General features: G+C 39.5%; 1 protein-coding gene across 2 annotated transcripts in view; it reads left to right on the top strand.

Moving 5' to 3' along the window:
• Nucleotides 1–852: 852 nt before the first annotated feature.
• PSD2 (pleckstrin and Sec7 domain containing 2) overlaps nt 853–21,199 on the top strand; it is a 91,444-nt gene continuing 71,097 nt past the window's right edge. Inside the window, exons 1-3 of one of the 2 annotated variants that reach the window (XR_011558658.1) lie at nt 853–979; nt 17,668–18,262; nt 20,711–21,199. Coding sequence is in view for 1 of the 2 variants with exons in the window: in XM_070746958.1 (XP_070603059.1) it covers nt 17,724–18,262; nt 20,711–21,199 (1,028 nt within the window). In the remaining variant the exon portion in view is untranslated. The remainder of the gene's footprint in view (nt 980–17,667; nt 18,263–20,710) is intronic. The other variant, XM_070746958.1, reaches the window with a different exon arrangement.

Raw genomic sequence — 21,199 nt, 5'->3', positions numbered from 1 at the left:
TCCCACTGGCCTACAATGCACCCTGTTCCTCCATCTTGCCCCTGTACATGCTTGGCCTCTGCTTCTTCCTTCCCCCAGCAATTTCCCATAATTGATCTTTCTTTCATGGTTAATACAATAAACTAAAACCATCCAGCTTGAAATCAATCCTCCTCTGACTCCCCACCCCGCTTCTCAGTATATATGTTTTATGGATGTTTCATAGATATAGTTGTGCTGAAGAGAAGACTGCAGTGGCATGTATGTTTCTGGGTCTGAAACCCTGGTCAACCAAAAAAAGGTCATGTAAGAGAAAATAATCAACCCAATCAAAGCAATTGGAAGCCAGATAGAAGGCTCCTTTTTCTGCTAAGGTGTGTGGAGAGGGTGTGTGGAGATGGAGGGGTGTATGTGTGTGTATGTGTGTATTCCTGTGAATTTTACTGAAGCGGTTGCTTTGTATGCATCCCATTTTCTTAAAGACGGCTTGCCTGTTTGGCAGGAATTTCCTAGTTTCCAGTTTCCAAGTATCTGATTGGCTAGCAGAATCATCCATCTCTCAGATCTTTGAGGAAAATGTGCAATACTCTGAGAGGTTTGCTCCCTCTTGCACTAGGAGCTGCTGCCTCAATGGCTAGCTTCTTTATCTGCATATTCATCCAAAGCCTCGCGCATCCGTTTTCTCCCACTGCTCCGCACCGAATGTGAGCGGCGAGCTCCGACTATCTCCGCCTTCTGGTTCAGGCTTCTCTCCTTCCCCCTCCCTTTTGTCCCCGCCTGCCTTTTCTGCAACCTGATTCCTGGCAATTTTGGACACCTGAAGGAAAAGCTAGGGAGGCGTAAACCCTCGCAAGTAGTAATGGTAAAGGAGGCAGTGAAAAAGAAGAAAGTCTGGGAAGGCATGAGGAACAGGATGACTTCTTACAAATAGCCGCTGCTGTTTTTGTATGGATCCTTGGAGCAAAACGAACTGCGTTTGGGGGAAAACGTTTTAGCTCTGGTAAGTGGAAACACAACCTGCTTGATTTGATCCTATATCTATTAGCTCTGAGGCATATTGCTCTTGAATAGGTGCTTTAGTAATCTTGAATATATCTTGCATTTGCTTACAACTGCAATTACTAGGGATTCATTTATCTCTAGCATGCTCAAATGAACATATGCACATATGTCTCAATAAGCATTTTCTAAATATGTTTCTATAGGCTGAGATGTAAATATTATTGTTTTAATGAAGCACCATCATATTTTCATTTAATTGGTTTCATATGTCTTGGCTCATTTAGATAAGCTACTTATTTTTATGTATGAATTATTAGACTGGGACATGAAAAATGAACTGTTCAAATAATTATGTTCATATTTTGCCTTGTCCAGCCTCAAAGATCCAAACATGGAAAGCAATAAGTTTGATTTTGAGTTGATACTTATTTAAAACACACATGGCTAGGTTACCATTCATTATGTACTGAAAACACATATGAAAAAGAATTCTGGTGAATTTGATGCTGTATTTTATATCGTAACTTCATTTAAGCATCAGTTCAACAGTGTATCATCCACCTTGTAGGGTTGTCATGGAGATGGTACAAGGAAGATTTATCTGAACCATCAAAATGTGATGCAGTCTTGTTTTAACCTAGTCCTTTTCTCCACGTTTTGCTTTTTGTGTGCTACAAATGTGTGCCTTTTATTTTAGGAAGAAACAGGCCAATATTTCAGGATTAATTCAATATTTCACTTTAATTTGGCTTCTTTGCCAAGACACCCTGGTTATAGCTGCTGCATTAGCGTTAGTGCCTGAGTCCACTTTCATTAAACTGGAGATGAAGATGAAGCAGGGACCAATAGAATTTAATCTCTAAATCATTTAAAGAGATGCATTGAAAAACAATCCTGCAGAGGATTTTTTGTCTGTGTAAGTAATACAATGGGAGATTTGACTTGTTTTATTAGGATTTAATCACATTTCCCTCCCCTTCTTAATTTCAACCACGCAATCTAATCTGGGTATTTCACTTTTTTCAGCCAGAGTGAGGGGATATTTTGCATTTGACAAAAAAGAGGAAATGTCATCTCTTGAAGAAAAGGAATATATATCATGGTAAAATGCTTCCTCGCAAGACACATTCTTGTGACAAATATACATATGTGTCTCCCATAATGTGCTCAATTTTACAATGCAGACATGTTTAATTCTGTTGTAGCTGGATTCTCTTTTATTTGGGATGTGGGATGAGTTTTATCCATTAATTTAGCTTTATTCTATGTCCATACTGAACATGTATTTGGGGTACTATCTGAAATGTGGTGGGGAAGGCATCTTTGATTTATCTGAAAATAATTTCACCCTTTACCATTTAATATCCAATAATACATCACGTAAAAATTTATGTTGGAAAGACATATTGATATGGCAAATATCTCCAAGCTAGCAGAATTTAATCACCAGGATCTGCTTTGTTTTGTGACAGACAAATCCATGTCGTTTCATATTCACATGGTATCAAGACATACAGAACTGTAATTGGTAGTGACGACTATCCCTTATCAAGTTTCCATAGCTATATCTTAGCCTGTCACTTTGACTGCAGATTGGATTGTTATAAGAAGAGAAGCGAACCATGTCTATGCTTGGTCTTTACTGTTCTGAAATAATTAAGATGGCTGAATTGGAACTCTATACCTGCAGAACAGAAAATATCCATGCTTTGTTAGGAAAAAGGAGGCTTTCAACTGAACTGAAAATGGCAGTTACACATTTTCCAAAGACAAAGAAAAAATATTTCCCTTCTGTCCAATGCTTCCAATGTAAACAGCTTTCACTGAGCTTTGAAAGCATGACGCTCAGTTTCAAACATTCTGAATGAAATGATCTGGGCTCTCTTTCAACCACAAGGAAATAAGACTCCCAACAATTGGATTCATCTAGATTTTTCTGGAGATGGAAACTGAGCTTGGGTAAGCAACCTGTAGCTCCACAATGACATCTGCCTCCTGAATCCCTTTTTGCAATTCCATGGAATCTGTAGTTGGATTTAGTGGCAGTGTCCAAACATGTGGGAAGTATACAGAGATTGCAGCATAAGCCCTAAAACAGATTTAATCAAGTTTTAAACAGCAACGATCATACAGACACACCCCTCAGAAAAGAAAAAGGTCTGTTTGCATGTATGATGTTTGCACTTCAACCATGAAGTTGATTATGTGGCTTTGTGCTGGTCATAATTCTTTATTCTCTATTTAATATCACTATACTGTTCTGATGAAAAATGGAATAATTCATCCCTCCCTAAGGAACCTGGAGGAAGATACTATACAAATGATAAATAGTCTCACTTCAGGTGAAGCTTGAATCCTTTATTGGTTGTGATATGATGTAGTGTCAGGCTTTTATTTTTAACTCTGGCTATTGCTGTTAATAATAATGTTTGAATTAAGAATTTCAGAATGCTGTCCATAGAATTTGAATAAATATTTTAAAAACAGAATATTCTGGGGAAAACATTACATTTCAGCTTTCTGCAAAGTGCTAGTTTCCAACATTCTTGACTCAGCTTGACTGTACTAGTCAGAATCCAAGAGCCTTGTTTTGGAGCCATCCCATTACTCTGTTTCTTATTGGCGAAGGGAAAAGCTATAAAAGTTATCAAAGTACTTTTCTTTAACACTCATTCTTGAAGCCGGACATAGATGTCTCCATTCAACCTCTTCCCTGAGTCTGTCCTATGATTCAGAAACCTGGTGCATTGAAATGAAGAAGGTAAATGCCATCAACCAAGAAGGGAAAACCATCTGGTGCTTGTTCATATCAGATATTGATGAGGAGAAGAAGCATGGAACACAGAGATCAATAAGTTGAACTTCAAATGAAGATGATCATTACAAGTAAATTCCAATTGCGACCTTTTGGCCGGCTGGTGAAATGCGTATTTTTTTAAAACACAGGAATAATTTTGTATGGTTTCTCTAGTTAACAACCAATTTTATTTTTCATCACCCTCATTGCCACTTGATTTTCCCTCCTTAGTTTGCTTTTCCAACTTTTGATTGCTCTCCTTTCCAATTACCTTCCATTTTCAATTTTAGTAGTTATAACAACGTAGTCATAGTAGGTTTGTTTTTGCTTAATCACTCTTTTCTTATTATTTTTTTTTACTATGTAGTATTGTTTACTTCCTGATTTTGTCCTTATAAGCAGTATCGTTGCCTGAAGGCAAGGTGCACTAGATTTTCTGAGACTGATAATGATAATTCTTAATGCTCAAAATATTTCTTCCAAGGATTCAGAACTAAAAGGGTTGGGCCACCCATATGGCAAGGAGATTGGACCAACCTTGGCCAATATGAAAATAGCTACCGTAAGTATATTTGGATCTGATAAGTACTTGAAAGGGACACTACTAGCAAATCCAAAGGTCACCTGTTGTACTGTAATATTGAAAAATTATCCCTGAGAATTATAATGTCAAATATTCTCTCACACATACTCACAAACACCATTGCCGAGAAAACTGCATGGATGGAGATTTGTTCTTATGAATGGAAATATATTACTGATAAATGAACATTATTTAAAACACTGTCATAAGATTGTGCATTTACCATTATTATTACAAGTAAAACTATAATGAAAGAGAACTACAAACTCCTGCAGAGTATGTCTATAGCAAAACTAAGAATTATAAATGGATTTTAATCTTGTGTCTGAAGTCCATACTAGAATCAGAATAAAGCTGGAATGGACCTTGGAGGTCTTCTAGTCCAGCCCCCTGATCAAGTAGGAGATCGCAAACCTTTTTTTCCTTAGGTGCCGAAAGAGCGTGGGCATGTGCTATCGCGCATGCGCAAGTGCCCACATCCATAATTCAATGCATGGGTAAGGTGAAAACAGCTTCCCCCACCCTCTGGAGGCCAGAAATGGCCTGTTTCCCAACTTTTGCTGGGCCCAGTAGGCTTGTGTTTTGCCCTCCCCAGGTTTCAAAGGCTTCCCTGGAGCCAAGGGAGGGTGAAAATGCCCTCTCCCATCCCCCCTGAAGGTTCTCTGGGAGCCAAAAATGCCCTCCCAGAGCCTCTATGCAAGTCAAAAATCATCTGGCTGGCATACACATGCACGTTAGAGTTGAACTAGGGCAACGGCTCACGTGCCAGCAGATATGGCTCTGCGTGCCACGGGTGCCACAGGTTCACCATCACTGTCCTATACCATTTCAGTTAAGTGACTGTCCAGTCTCTTCTTAAAATCTTCTATTGATGAAGCACCCACAACTTCTGAAGGCAATCTGTTCCATTGGTTAATTGTCTTCACTGTTACGAAGTTTTTCCTTAATTCCAGGTTACTTCTCTCCTTGATTAGTTTCCATCCATTGTTTCTTGTCCTGCCCTCTGGTGCTTTGGTAAATCAGTTGAGCCACACCTCTTTGTGGCAGTCTCTCAAAATACTGGAATATTGCTATCATGTCCTCCCAGTCCTTTTCTCTAGAGTAGGCAAACTCAAATCTTGCAACTGTTCTTCATGTGTTTTTTCCCATATGTTTTAGTCCTCTGTTCCAATGTCCAGGTTTGCATGGTCATGTAAGAAATAGGAAAGAAAAGATTCAGTTATACTTCTTTTCTCCCACTTTTCTCAACTAGTATTCCCTGCCCCAAAAAGGTAGGTGGTAAAACTCTATATATAGGATTTTAATTGCTTCAGGTATAGCATGTTATATTACAAAAGTAAATTATACAGTAGAAAACAGAAAATATTGAATTACCGTATTTTTTGGAGTATAAGACACACCTCCCCCCCCTCCCAAAAGAGAGTGGAAATGTTGGTGTGTCTTATACACTGAATGCAGTTATTTTGCAGTCCCAAATGCAGTCTCGAATCCACACCCCAGCATCCCATTTTTGTGAAAAATGGGGTGTGCAGTGGGTTTGGGAGGTCTGCAGAGTGCTCCTGGGGGCCAGGGAGAACTAAACCTTTTTCTTGTTTACCGCTTCAAAATTTTGGTGCTTCTTATAGATTTTAGATTAGATTAGATTTATTGGATTTATATGCCGCCCCTCTCCGCAAACTCATGGTGGCTCACAACAATAATAAAAAACAGTACATAATAACAAATCCAATGCCCACCAATCTAATTACAATTTAAAATTCATAAATTCATAAAACAGTCCCAATATATATAAAAAACAGGCACACAGTCAATCAATCAAATGGCAAAACAACATGGGCAAAGGGGAGATGTTTTAGTTCCCCCATGCCTGACGGCAGAGGTGGGTCTTAAGGAGTTTACAAAAGGCAGGGAGGGTGGGGGCAATCCTAATCTCAGGGGGGAGCTGGTTCCAGAGGGTTGGGGCCTCCACAGAGAAGGCTCTTCTCCTGGGTCCCACCAGATGGCATTGTTTAGTCAACGGGACCCGAAGAAGGCCGACTCTGGGACCTAACCGGTCGCTGGGATTCGTGCGGCAGGAGGCGGTCCCGAAGATATTCTGGTCCGGTGCCATGAAGGGCTTTATAGGTCATAACCAACACTTTGAATTGTGACCGGAAACTGATTGGCAACCAATGCAGACTGCGGAGTGTTGGAGTAATATGGGCATACTTAGAGAAGCCCATAATTGCTCTCGCAGCTGCATTCTGCATGATCTGAAGTTTCCAAACACTTTTCAAAGGTAGCCCCATGTACAGAGCGTTACAGTAGTCGAGCCTCGAGGTGATGAGGGCATGAGTGACTGTGAGCAATGACTCCCGGTCCAAATAGGGCCGCAACTGGCGCACCAGGCGAACCTGGGCAAACGCCCCCCTCGCCACAGCTGAAAGGTGTTTCTCTAATGTGAGCTGTGGATCGAGGAGGACGCCCAAGTTGCGGACCCTCTCTGAGGGGGTCAATAATTCCCCCCCAGGGTAATGGACGGACAGATAGAATTGTCCTTGGGAGGCAAAACCCACAGCCACTACGTCTTGTCTGGGTTGAGTTTGAGTTTGTTGACACCCATCCAGGCCCCAACAGCCTCCAGGCACCGGCACATCACTTCCACTGCTTCGTTGACTGGACATGGGGTGGAGATGTACAACTGGGTATCATCGGCGTATTGATGATACCTCACCCCATGCCGTTGGATGATCTCACCCAGCGGTTTCATGTAGATACTAAATAGCAGGGGGGAGAGGACCGACCCCTGAGGCACCCCACAAGGGAGAAACCTCGGGGTCCACCTCTGACCCCCCACTAACACCGACTGCGACCGACCAGAGAGGTAGGAGGAGAACCACTGAAGAACAGTGCCTCCCACTCCCAACCCCTCCAGCCGGCGCAGAAGGATACCATGGTCGATGGTATCGAAAGCCGCTGAGAGATCAAGGAGCACCAGGACAGAGGACAGGCCCCTGTCCCGGGCCCGCCAGAGATCATCCATCAATGCGACCACAGCAGTTTCCGTGCTGTAGCCGGGCCTGAATCCAGACTGTTGAGGACCTAGATAATCGGCTTCTTCCAAGGACCGCTGGAGTTGAAGTGCCACCACCTTCTCAACAACCTTCCCCATGAAGGGAAGGTTGGAAACTGGACGGTAGTTATTAAGCACGGCTGGGTCCAGGGAAGGCTTCTTGAGGAGGGGGCGCACGAGTGCCTCCTTGTAAAGGGCCGGAAAGGACCCCCTCCCCAAGGAGGCGTTGACAATCTCCTGGACCCAGCTCCGTGTCACCCCTCGACTGGCCGAAACCAGCCAAGAGGGACACGGATCCAGTGAACAGGTGGAGGAACTCACAGCTCCAATGGCCTTGTCCACTTTATACACTGTTGTGCCTTATAGTCTGAAAAATATGGTATTTAAAGTTAATAATTTAGCTTTAATTGACCTATATTGTCTTGGAAATGGGATATGATTCATATCCCATTCATTCACAATATTATTTTCTTTTGACCTCCCAAAAACTGGCTAAGGCTTCTTTTTTGGGGAAGAGTTCTCTACCCCACCCCCATGTACCAGTATGAGGTGCGGGGTGGAGCAAGCAGCCCCTCATGCCAGCTTCCTGAAGGGTCACAGACGCTTATCCCATAATTCACGAAACAGCTGTTTGTGGCTGCAAAAGAAGTTGGAGGCAAAGCAATGTGCTCCGCATGCCTCACACCCTCCTTACCTAACAGTGACAGTCATAGCAAGCAATTCCATCCATGGAACCGCTGTCTCGTGGCTGCCACTCCGGCCACTGCCTCCAGCAAACAGAGCCGTTTTTGCCATAGATTGCAGCCGCAAAAGCAGCAGGAGGCCAAGCAATGTGCACCTTACAACAGCCTTTGGAAGGGTACTGTAGTAGCAGCTATCCACAATTTTTTTTACTGTTATTTCGTCCAAACTCATGTGGCCCAGTATGGTGTTAAAAGTTAACATTCAGAAAATGTTACTGTAGCTGCAGAAGTCTCCTTGTGCAATGCTCAGCTGCCATAGCTTCAAAGCAAACCTTTGCCTTCCCTGCACAGGATTTGCAAGACTGGAGGCCCCAAAACCATGAAGCATTTTTGGATGTGCGTCTATGCAGGACTCCTCTTTGAAAGAACAATCTGTGTGTGTGTGTGTGGGGGGGGAATACTGAGGCACCAGCAGTGGATACCAACAGTGGATAGCTGCTGCTGCAGTATCCTTTGGAAGGCAAGTCTCTTGCTGCAGAAGTGGCTGTGTACAACGAGTGCTTTTGGAAGAGAAGACTACTTCTTCTCTTCTGTTAGCGACTACTTCACCTTTAACAACAACAACACAAGAACATGCAATAGATACAAACTAAATGTAAATCGCTCCAAACTGCAGAAAATATGATTTCAGTAATAGAGTGGTCAACGCTTGGAATTCACTACCGGACTCTGTTGTTTCTTCCCCCAATCCCAAAATCTTCAACCTTACATTATCTACAATAGACCTCTCCCTTTTTCTAAGAGGTCTGTAAGGGGCGTGCATAAGTGCACCTTTGTGCCTACTGTTCCTCTCCTAATGTCTTTTTATCTTTTCTATCTCTACTTTATACTTATGTTAAACATACTACAATACAATACTATATTTGTATGAATAAATAAACAAATAAACAAATAAATTAAATTAATTAAATTAATTAAATTAATAAATAAATAAATAAATAATAATTTTAAAAAATCAGCTTTGCCTTAACCCTTGCCCTTATCCCCCATTTGGCTCTCCCAGAACCAAGCTGTGATGGAGCTCAACCAGAGTAGTGGCCTGCAGGCTTTCAGAGCAAACTTGAGGCTGAGAGGAGCCAGGGCAGGGCGAAAGTCCAGTGCCGCCCCAGCACTCTTCTTTCCATGGAAATGGAGTCTTGGGAGGGGGAAATGGCAGCCCCAGCCATGGTGGGTATGTTCGGTGCATGTACAAAAAGCACAAAGCAAGGAAGACAGCATCTGAGGATTAAGGATTGTGGAATCTGTGGACTTACATTTTAATTTCATATTGACTTTAGAGCTACAAGTGGCCTCAAAACCAATGATGACCGGGGTCCTAATTGCAATATTTGGTGGCCTAAATGGAATATTTGGTGGCAGTGGAATATTTTTCAAAAAATGTTGGTGGGCCACACATTATACAGTCTGATTTAGGTAATAGGTAGGTAGGTCGGTAGGTAGGTAAGGAAGGGAAAGGGAGGGAGGGAGGGAGGAAGGAAGGAAGGAAGGAAGGAAGGAAGGAAGGATCTTGACAAGATGGTGATTGATCATGAAGGCTGCTAATTTCAGAGTTTATCTTGGGGTATAGAATCACAACCCACACTTTAGATCTATGAAAGAGACATACAGGGCTTTCATCGCAAATAATTAATTTTGCCTGAAATTTTAAATTACATCCAACATGGTGGGTGTCAGTGCTGGCCTCTCTTTTTACCTCCAAGAATCATTCTACAAAGAAATAGCGATCGACCCAAAGAATGGTTTAAATTCATTACTGTATACATCAGGGGTAGGCAATTAATTTTGCCATGGGGCCGCATGAGAAATTGGGATGGTTTTAGAGGGTCAGATTAATATAATTAACTCAGTTCTACCCAATACTGTATATTATTGGGTAGAACTGAGTTAATTATATTATAATTATAAATTATAATTATATATTTTATATTATATTATATTATACAGTATTATATTATATTATACAGTATTATATTATATTATATTATATTATATTATATTATATTATATTATACTGTATTATATTATATTATATTATATACTATATACTATATATTATAATTATAAATTAATTGCTCCCTCCTTCCTCCCTCCCTCCCTCCATTTCTCCTTCCTTCCTTCCAACCTCCACGGGCCAGTCACAGACAGCAGGCGGGCCGCATCCGGCCCGCGTGCCGCCCTTTGCCCAGGTCTGATATACGTCATATTAAAACAACAACAAGAGATAGCTGAGACTCTGGCCAATAACTGTTTTCTTCCAAATGTTAGTAAACTATATATTTGGGATTTTATGTCCTAAACATATGAATTGGCTGCATTCTGAGACTTCCTGAGTACAGTACAATGAACTGTGGTCACTGTATTAGATAAAAATAAGTTGAGATAAAAATAGATAAAAATAAGTTGAGCCTTACAATAAAATTGAAAAATCTTTCTTGACCCAAAGATTTTTCTATTCCCTCACACCCAGAAAAAAAGAAAAGAAAAATTGTAATTGAAAGATCAATCGTGGTCATCTTAATTTGAAGGCATCTGACATAATCAAATCCAGTAATCATTTTTTTCCTTCCCCATCATGGCTACTTTCTGTAGGGCAACAAACTTTTAAAGAAATGGATTGGTAATATCAAGGAGTTCATGAGGCCCTAAAGGAGAAATCCTGGCACTAAAAGTTTTAAGAGGCCATTATGTGCCACACAAGTGAATGAAGCTTCATTTAAAGTGGATAAAATGTTAATATAAGTTTGCCTTATCATTTTCAGCTGTAGCCCAGTATAAATATACTTTGGAAGTATTTACTGTTATGGCATACGTAATAAACAAACAAATAAACAAATGTCAGCCTATTTAATTTCACATATGCTCACTGGTTCCCATTTTAGTGCCGTTTTTAAAATGTGGGACTATTTATGCTCATATACATTTGGTCTTAAAAGATTCATGGTGCACCTCCATTTTCTCTAAAGAACACATTTTCATACACATAGACATTTATTTTATTCCTAAAATGCTGTGGTTTCCTTATAGCAAAAGATCTCAGGGAAATTTAGAGCACAAACAAGTGACATGAAGTAACCTAATTTCTGCTTGCCTTACTACGATCTTTTGAATTTCTAAAGGCTTCTTTGAGTTTTGCAGATCCCACGTTGGGGTCAAAGGTGGGAGGGGATGCCTTCAAAATGAGCTCTGCAGCTCTGCTTCAAGGCAATAGCATACTTATACTTAATTTCCCCACGTTCTTTGCTACCTATGTAGTATTTTGGGGGGATGTTGCATAAAAATACATTGTAATTCTAGGCTTCTGCTCACATATTGTTATCCCTTTTGTGCCTATTCATTTTCATTTTCTTATATTTATTCCACTGTGTGATGCTGTAAAAGGATGCTTTATACCATTTTAGTAGCTTTTATGTGGTGCATTATCGCTCTAATTTTGTTTTGTTTGTGCTCTGTTTTTCCTTGAGATAAGGAAACTACAGCATTTTAAAGATAATATAAATTATATATATATATATATATATATATATATATATATATATATATATATGAAAATGTATTATTTAGAGAAAATGAAGATGTAGCATGACTGTTTAAGATCAATTGTGTATGAATATAAATGATTTCCCATTTTAAAAGTGGTATTAAATAGGAAGTAGAGAGCATATCTGACAATAAATAGACTGACAATAGCTTAGTTCTCTGTCAAACATATACACTAAATTGCCTGACCAAAAAATTGGGTAGTGTTATTTTCAGTAGAGAAGCGAGGCAGACTGCAGCTGCTGGGATTTTCTTGTCTAGGTTTAGTGAGCCAGATGAATTCATCCTGCCCCTCAGCTAGATTGCTGAGTTCTTTGTTCCATAAATAGTATGGAGTTTGTAAACTATCATGTGTTTTTAAAAACAACTGTTCTGACTGTATAAATAATGAGACATGTAATAATACTGGTAGTGTTGAGATCAGTGGTAGATTGCTACCGGTACAGTGAACCAGTAATGGTGGTGGCAGAAGGCTCCGCCCACCCACCCGGACATCATCAAAAAGTGCTCTGAGAATGCGCAGAAGCACTGCGCATGTGCAAAGCACCCATGCATTCCCGAACTGGTAGCAAAGATAAGTAGAACCCACTACTACCTGAAATATATTAAGACGAAAATGGATTAGTCTCAAAAGCAATGTTATGTAAATGAAAAACAAAATAAGTACAGTACGAAAATAAATAACTTTTCAAATGATGAGCAAACAGGGTATTGGACCAACTTCTCTAATCCTCTTTGAGCTTTGCTATCTGGAGCAATTGAAGAATATTTGAAGAAGCTTTGATATCTGGAGCAATTGAAGAATTATATCAAGAAGACTTCCTTCAATAAAAGTAGATAAAATGGAAGGCGAATGAAATAAAGTCTATGGAGGTTCTCAGTCATCTAGGTCATGGTTGTCCAAAGATACTTTTTTCTAAAAGGCAATTGTACTTTCTTGATTTTTATTCTTTGAAAATGTTTCACTTCTCACCCAAGAAGTTTCTTCAGTTCTGAAGTTCTCTGAAGAGAACTGAAAAAGCTTCTTGGGCAAAAGTGAAATGTTTTCACAGAAAAAAAAAATTGAGGTCTAGTTGCCTAGTGGAAAAAAACACTTTGGGGACGAGAATGAATTAAATTATTAATTCAGATCAGAGTACCTGCTACTAATACTACATAGAACCATTCACATGGCAGTTAAGGGTTGCAAATCTGGTTGTTACAAATTACTACATGTGGTCCTCAACGAATGACCAAAAGGAACCTGCTCATCATGGCCTTAAATTGTGACACTTGTAAATCAGATAACCCATGCAACTAATGCAATTTTATGACTATTTTTGCCATGGTCATTAAGGAAATGACAAACTAAGTACAGGCCGGCTGCTCCAGACATTTGCCACCGCCGCCAAAGGCAAGGGAAGAAAGGGGATCGTGCGAGAATGCGCAACTCTGTGATCTCCTTTATGGCACCTTTTAGAAGGTGACGGACTGCCCCTCACCAGAAGCTCCGGGCCTACCCAGCCTGAGTGTTGGGCAGGGGGTACCCTTGGGGCTCCCCTTCTGCAGGCCTACAGACGGCAAGCTGGGGGTGAGCCTTCTCACTTGCCTTGGGCATGGCAGAGAGCAAGGGAAGATCAAGGCCAGGGCCAAGGTCAAGGGCAACCTTCCCTTGCTGAGCAAGGAGCTTTCGCCCATAGTTTCCCAAGAATGTTTGGAATGGAAGTTCTGCCCCATTTGGTTTACCTATGCAAGTCCAGCTTTAAATTAATAAAGCGACCCATAAAACCCAGCTCTGTGGTCTGTGCTTATTCCGCATCCACAGTGAAGAGCTACCAAAAATTTTACTACCACACTGTGGGCGTGGTTTATGCAGAACGCCCTGCATTTTCTTTCAACATCTTTCAGTGCAAATTGGGTGCTCTGGGGTGGAGCTTCATTTTCACTACCCATTGCATCCCTCCCTATCCAGGCAGTAGCCCATCCCTGTGCGTCCAACACAATGGATGAGTATGGGCCAATTTTGCTAAAAGCCAGAAGTAAATACCAGTTTTTGGCAAAACTGTCATAAAAAACATTCATGTTACAGTATGATGCTGCAAACGGCTGTAAATGCAGTCAAGTTGCCAAGTGCCTGACAGCAGTCATGTGATCGCAGGGGAAGCTACTGGAACCAGGATATAAGTAGTCCCAGGAAGATTCATCATGACTTCAGTCGCTAAGTGACTAGTCATAAGTCAAGGACCACTTGTACAGTAATTGTACCTTGAGCCTATCCATTAACTTGTGTAGGAATAGACTTAAATTCAACTGGATGAATGAAGGAAAAAGGGACATGATTGATTGAAAGCAAAGGAATTGTGAAGCAAATTGTGATGTTGGAGAAATGAGACTTGTATTTATGATATATAAGATTATGTCTATATAGGAACTTCATTTTTTCCTTGTATTTCATTTTAGTTTAAATGTTTTAAAAATTCTGCATCCCCTCCCCACTTTCAAGCTTCTTGAGCGGCAGCACTTCAGAAAGGATGACTCTACAATATTCTGTCAATTGGACATTCCGGAAGCAAAACAAAAAACAGTGCCTTTCTAACAAAGACAGATGGGATTCTGGCATTCCAAAAACATATTTTTGTTCATGATGGCACAACTTCATAGCTCTCCATCTGACTACACAGAATGGAATGGCTGCTCAGAGTCCATTTTTAAATGAGCAGCATATAAATACAATAAATAAAATAAATAAATTGAATGGAATAATAAGATAGGCTTCTGATCTTTGAATTTACATTTAGACAATACTGTGTGGAGACGAGCGGTGAAGTCATTTGTAGATTCTCCCTCAGCCTGGTGCATGTGAGCAAATTGGTTTTGGCTGACCCTGGTGGTAATTGTTGTTTGAAAATGAGCGGCGAGTTTCATCTGAAGAGAAGACCATGCAAAGGTCTCCACAGACTCCGGGTCAGAAATCACAACCCCTAAATCCTTTTCTTTTGAAATTTTTGCTAACACAGAACTGCTAATACAATACTCAGATTGAGAATTCCTTTTCCCCAAGTGCATTATTTTACATTTGGAAATATTAAACTGCAGTTTACATTGCTTTGACCATTAGGTATATTTGTATGAATCTCAAAAGCATTTGGAAAGTTGAGCTCAGGTTGGGATGCCTGAATAGTCAAATTCATATTTGGCTTCCTAAAAAGCCTGTCCAATATAATTTATTTCATCTAAAGGCATAACTGGAACACAGATTTCAAATTATATTAGCTTTGATAATTCATCCTGTGCAAACTGGCACAATAAAAGGGTGACAGCCTTCAAAAAACATTATACTGCTAATGAATATTTTAGAAATACAATGGGGGAATTGGCAGTAGTGGCTTTGCTGGAGGCAGAAAAAGCCTCTCAGAGTCACTTAAGTAGTATGACATATAAGCCTAATAGAACAACCTAAACAAGATTTTTGATATGGTGCAAGTAAATTTGGGGAAAATATTTTGATTAAAAATCTGGTTTTCTCCAATTATAATTGGTTGGATTAAAATGCAATATTGTGGAATTATTTCTTCATCTATCAAGGTATCATAAGAACACACCTTTTAAAAATTCATAAAGGATGTCCTTTATTTATTTAAGAAATGTTAAGGCTCCACAACTCTACAATGATACTCGGTCCCAAATGCAATTTTTCGAGAAGAAAAACAATCATTGTACAACAATCAAATCCAGAATCTCCCACTCTAACCCAAGAGCCAAATTTTCAGAGCTCTTGGAAGGTGACCAGGGTGCTAGAAAAAAGTGGATAATTGTGTTCAAGGTGCTATAACAGAGAAGGCAATAACTTCATTTAAAATCCATTGGTCTCCCAATTAAATCCAACTAATATTTTGGAATTAAATTGAGCTGAACATAAATTGTAACTGTATAAAGAAGATATTTTGGGTCTTTTTGATACTTACAAAGATTCTTTATCCAAATGAGTGGATGTCATGCGGCCATTGGTAACTCCAGTTCCAGGAGTTGAAGTCAAATATTTTAAAGCTGCTAAAGTTGAGAAACACTGGAGTAAAGTGTCAGATTATTCAATTAACTTAGGTTAAATTTGAACTATGAAATGTTATGGACAATATGCATTATTTTATGCATTCATTTAAAAATCTGAGAGTAATTATCCTTAAGGAAATATAATTTCTTGATTTAGTATTTCAAGCTGTTTAACTCAGATTCTTACTAATATAAAATGTCCATGTGCTTACATATCTACAATTGAGAGAAGGATTCAAATTAGACAAAAAGAATTATGGGTAAATATTGTTAAAAATGAATTGGAAATCTTAATGTGTGGTAATGAATGTATTATTTCTAAAGTCCATAAAACATTATTGAATTTAAATCTGGAAAATGAACAAGTAAAGCATTGTATGAGTCAGTGGGCAAGGAACTTTGGATATAATGTAGTGCTTGAACAATGGGAGAATATATAGAAAAATGTTTAAAATTTACATTAAATTATAACTTAAAAGAAAGCTTCTATAAGATTATATATTGCTCGTACTTAACTCCAGACAAGTTGTCAAGAATATATAAAAATACTCCATTTTTCAGAGTATAAGACACACCTTCCCCCCACCCAAAAAGAGGGTGGAAATGTTGATGCATCTTATACACTGAATACAGCCATATTTGGCTTTCTGAAGCCTTGCTCCTGCATCCCATTTTTGCAAAAATGGAGTGCTCAGAGGGTTTGGGAACACTCTGCAGACTTCCTAATCCTCTTTGTGCCCCGTTTTTCACAAAAACAGGTGGAAAACGGGTCTGTGTTTGTAAAAACCTGATGCACAGAGGGTTTGGGATGCCTGAAGAGTGCTCCTGTGGGCAGGGGAAGGCAAAAATCTTCCCATTTTGTGAAAAACGGCACACGCAGAAGGTTTGGAAAGCTTGCAGAATGCTCCTTGGGGGCCGGGGAGGACAAAACCTTTTTTTTCTTACTTACCTTTTTGAAATCTTGGTGTGACTTATACACCGGTGTGTCTTATAGTCTGAAAAATATAGTATTTCAAATGAATGTTGGAAATGTAAATGTAAAGAATGGACTTCTTAACATTTATGGTAGACATGTGATAAAGCAGTGAAATATTGGATTCATACCGTAGTATATAAAATTCTTAAAATGCATATATATAGAAAACCAGAGATTTTTCTTTTGGGTTTAGTGGAAAAAGACTTGGGGGGGAAATTGGAACTTTGATGTTATACGTGTTGTCGGCAGCAAGACTACCCTATGCACAGAAATGGAAGGTCTCTTCGATCCCCACAATGGATGAATGGCTGCAAAAAATGCTGAAGTTAATAGAGATGGACAAATTGACTGCCTTGATCAAAGACAAAAACACAAATATTATACTTTTATTTCTGCTTGGAAACCACTTCTAGACTTAGTGCTTGATGTGGAAAAATATGAAATTTTAATTTTGGGTTTTACCAATTAGATAAATTTGTTACTATAGAAATGGCTAGTTTAAACTATTATGTAAAAGTAAAAAGTTGAGGTTTGATTTTAATGCCTTATTCTACTGCACTAAAGGAAGTCGGAAGTCAACGACTTTTCTTTCCCCCACTTTTCCCTTGGTTGAATTTAGTCCTATCCCCTGCCGATACCATCTTGAGAAAATGGTTGTCCAATCTTTTCTTGAAAATGTCCACAACTCTGAGATGCAAGCCATTCAAGTTATAATTAACTGTCAACATCCAGCTTGTATATCCAAACTTGTCATTAATTTTGTGAGACATTAGAACTCTATGAAGGATAATTACAATAAGCAATTGTTTTGTTGTGAACTAAAGTATCTCAGCATCTGCAGGAGTGTCTATGGTTGATAAATTTATATCTTTTAATGTTTTTAAATGTTACCAGTATTTTATATTAGCACTATTTTAAAAAAATTGAGTTTTAAAAAATCACTTTGTAACAGATTCCTGTTTTCTACAGGGTCACAATTAAGAAAAAAGGCAGAGGAACCCAGGACAAGTTACAAGCATTCGAAGATGAGTGGAAATATTCCACTGCCAACTGCAGAGTGTAATGAATCAAATATCTCTGGGATTCAACTAGCTATGATCGTGTCTAATGAGAGGGAGCAACTTACAGAGCCTATGGATGCTCCAGCTATCACACCCAGTATTCAGAATGATGTTGAATCTTTCAGAGCAATGGAGAACAGAACCCAGACTGATGATGACTGCCTGGGTAATGCAAGCAAACACCAGGAAGCGGAAATAGACATGTGGCAGGAGAGGCATATGCTAAAGAGCAGTGGTCAGCAAGAACAATTAGGAACCAACAGTGACAGCACCGGCAGCATAATGCACACAAATGGGTTACCTGCTGAATCAAATCCTGGTACAGAGAACAATAAAGACAGAGCACAAACTCCGTCCACTCCCAGGACTGGCAGTGCTGCTTTCAAAGAGAACATCTTGGCAAATGAATTGTTTCTCAATGATAGAAGGAACAATTATGGTTTGCAATCATGTCGGGATATTACTGAGCTCTTTTATCCTGAGGATGGAGAAGAACACATAAGGTAACAAATAGGGGAACCTTGATTTTCCTTTAAAAGAAGAGAAACAGTTTCTGCTACAGTACCTTTCATCGTTCCATTGATCTGGGAGGACTAAAGTTTGAGAATGTATTTTTGGAAGGTTTCATCATGGATTCTTTTTCATGCCTAGGGAAAGCAGCGTTTAGCATTCATTTATTATTTAAATTCTTATTTTTCAGTAATTCTTCAAAATTCCTTGTCACTTTAGAATAATCCCAAGAAAGCAAGAATTTGGAAGCTGCCATTAGTTCAAATGTATATTTTCGCAGTGACTAAAGGGGGAGGGGGGCGTGAACTATAGAACACTTAGGGTGTGTCACTAGATGCCTTCTTAAGCTATGAATCTCTGCTATCTTAGACAGGAATTCTAAGAGAAATTATTGTAAACTCTTTGAAGGTCATAGACCAGTTATGGTGAACCTATGACACAGATGCCACAATGGCACGTGCAGCCATATCTGAGGGCACGCAAGGTGTTGCCCTGTTGCTCCAGCATGCATGTGCATGCTAGCCAAGTGATTTTCAGCCTTTTTGGCAATTTATACTCTCCCCAGGCTTCAGGAAAGCCTCCTGAAACCTGGGGATGGCAAACAACAACCCACCGGGCCAACCAGCACTTCATTTCCAAATTTTCGTTTGGCTGTTTTTCACTCTTGCCAGGTTTCAGGAGGCTTTCCTGAAGCCTAGGGATGGCCAAAAATGGCCCAAAAGCCCTACTGGAAGTTCATTTCCAAACTTCCATTTGGCTTGTTGGACTATTTTTCACGATCCCCATGCTTGAGGAGGCTTTCCTGAACCCTGAGGAGAGTGAAAAACAGCTCAATAGGTCCAGAGGCATCAGTGAGGTTTGTGCACATCCTTGCATGCGTGGGGAGGCTGCGTGGGGTTGTATGGATATGAGTACATGCACATCAGGCAAGGGTTCCCCGCCACCAGTGCTACTGGACGCATGCGCAGGAAGCAAAATCTCCCATGAGAACACTTGTGTGTGTGAGATTTTGGCGATTTCTTTGCTTCTGCACATGCTTGGAAGCAAAAAGTTAGCAAAATCTCATGCACACGAGCATCTTTGTGCAAAATTTGGCTTCCTGCACATGTGGAAAAGCAGAATCTTGTGCGGACGTGCATGTGTACCCAACAGTCACATGGAGCTCAATTTTTGCTACCACTCTATAGTTCCATTAGCAACCCACTTCTGGTGCACATGCGCAATAGCATGCACATGCACACTTTTGGTACCTGAGCCAAAAAAAATTCACCATCATTGCCATAGGCTAATATAGATTTTTCTGTTCAGTATCAGATCTAGTCTCAGGATCAGGGGGTGTATTAAAACTTGTTGAGCACTAATTCTGGTTTATTGTTATTATTATTTATTAGATTTGTATGCCGCCTCTCTCCGTTTATGGGAATTGTTAGAAGATTATTACAAGATGCTTTCCAAATGTTTTTCATGCTTTTCACTTTTCTTGGGGAGTGTAGAGTGGAATAGATTTGAAAGCCTGATGCATGTGCATTAGGAAATGGAGTGTTAGGGGCTCCCTGAAACTGGTCACAATTAATTCCCACTGAAAAGATAACTGTGCCAAGAAATAACATTTGTTATTAAAAAGAGCAACAAAAACAAGAGGCATATAATTTTGAAACAAATTAAAAGAATCCCCACTCTTTCTCCTTTAACTGGAAAGTTAGAAACACTTTACTGATTCAGTATACTGTATTCTATATTGATACAAAATGTTGATTGTATAATGCATGATGCAAATAGTTTGTCCCTCTGATAAAACACTGAGCTTTCTTAAACAACCGCTGAGAGATAGAATGCTTCAATTTCCCAAGTCTTATTTACTTAATTTATAGGTCACCCGCCTCCTAAACAACTCTGGGGTCTGACTGTTAAAGAAAACATACAAAGAATGCAACTAAATGGAAAAGCAAAAATGCCAGAATAAAAGGGGTTTTTACAATCACCTTTTCCCAACATCTGGCAGAAAAATCAGGGGTTTAATGATTTCCTGAACAACAAAAAGTTGGGACCATTCGAATCTGTTATTTATGATTCAGATCTAAATCAAAGCAGATTTAGAAAGAGCTACATTGGATTATTTTTCTAAGTATCCAACTATGTCTTGCCTCTTCAACATCTTGCCTCTTCAGAATATTGTAGAAATTTTTAAGAAATCAAGCACTCTGTCTTATAAATTCTTGAAAATAGAGAAGAAATTATTAGCAATAATAATTAGCTGTCCTACTATAAAATGGATTTAGATCTAGATTATTGCAAAAATAAAGCAATTAGCTGCAAATATTGAATTATATTATTTCTTTACAATTGCAATGTTTTGTCCTAAATTACCTCCTTAAAGTCTACAAAAATAGCACCTACAATGCACAAATTTTAAACTGATCTAATATGTCCTTCCATTTCAGCTTAATTGTTGCAGAATCTAAGTTCCATTGCAGCAGTTACGACAGGGAAGATTTTGCATTTAAAGACATCAGGGATGGATTCAGTTCTACTTTTGAAAAAATTGTGGAATCTGACCTAATGAAGGGCACATACTACAGCAGCCTGGACTCCTTGGATGTGCTCTCCCTTACAGACGAGACAGACAGCTGTGTTAGCTTTGAAGCTCCACTCACACCTCTCATTCAGCAAAGAACCAAAGAAAGTTCTGAATTTTCAGAACAGAAATTCCTCATTAACCAGAAGGAAAGTCTGGAACCCAGGACAACAGAGAAACAGGGTGAAATGATGGCCAGGGTTATGGATGTAGATTTGGGGAGTCACCTGCAGCACTCCATCACTAGCAGCCAGTCTGAGAATGTGCTAAGCCAAGTATCATTGAAAAATATTCCTAACGGCTATCACATGGAACAGTCGGGAGAAAAGCTTCCAAAATTTAGTAATTCAATCAG

This window comes from Erythrolamprus reginae, chromosome 3, assembly GCF_031021105.1.
Source record: "Erythrolamprus reginae isolate rEryReg1 chromosome 3, rEryReg1.hap1, whole genome shotgun sequence".
Lineage (NCBI taxonomy): Eukaryota > Metazoa > Chordata > Lepidosauria > Squamata > Dipsadidae > Erythrolamprus > Erythrolamprus reginae.
This window is presented reverse-complemented; position numbering and strand designations above follow the sequence as displayed.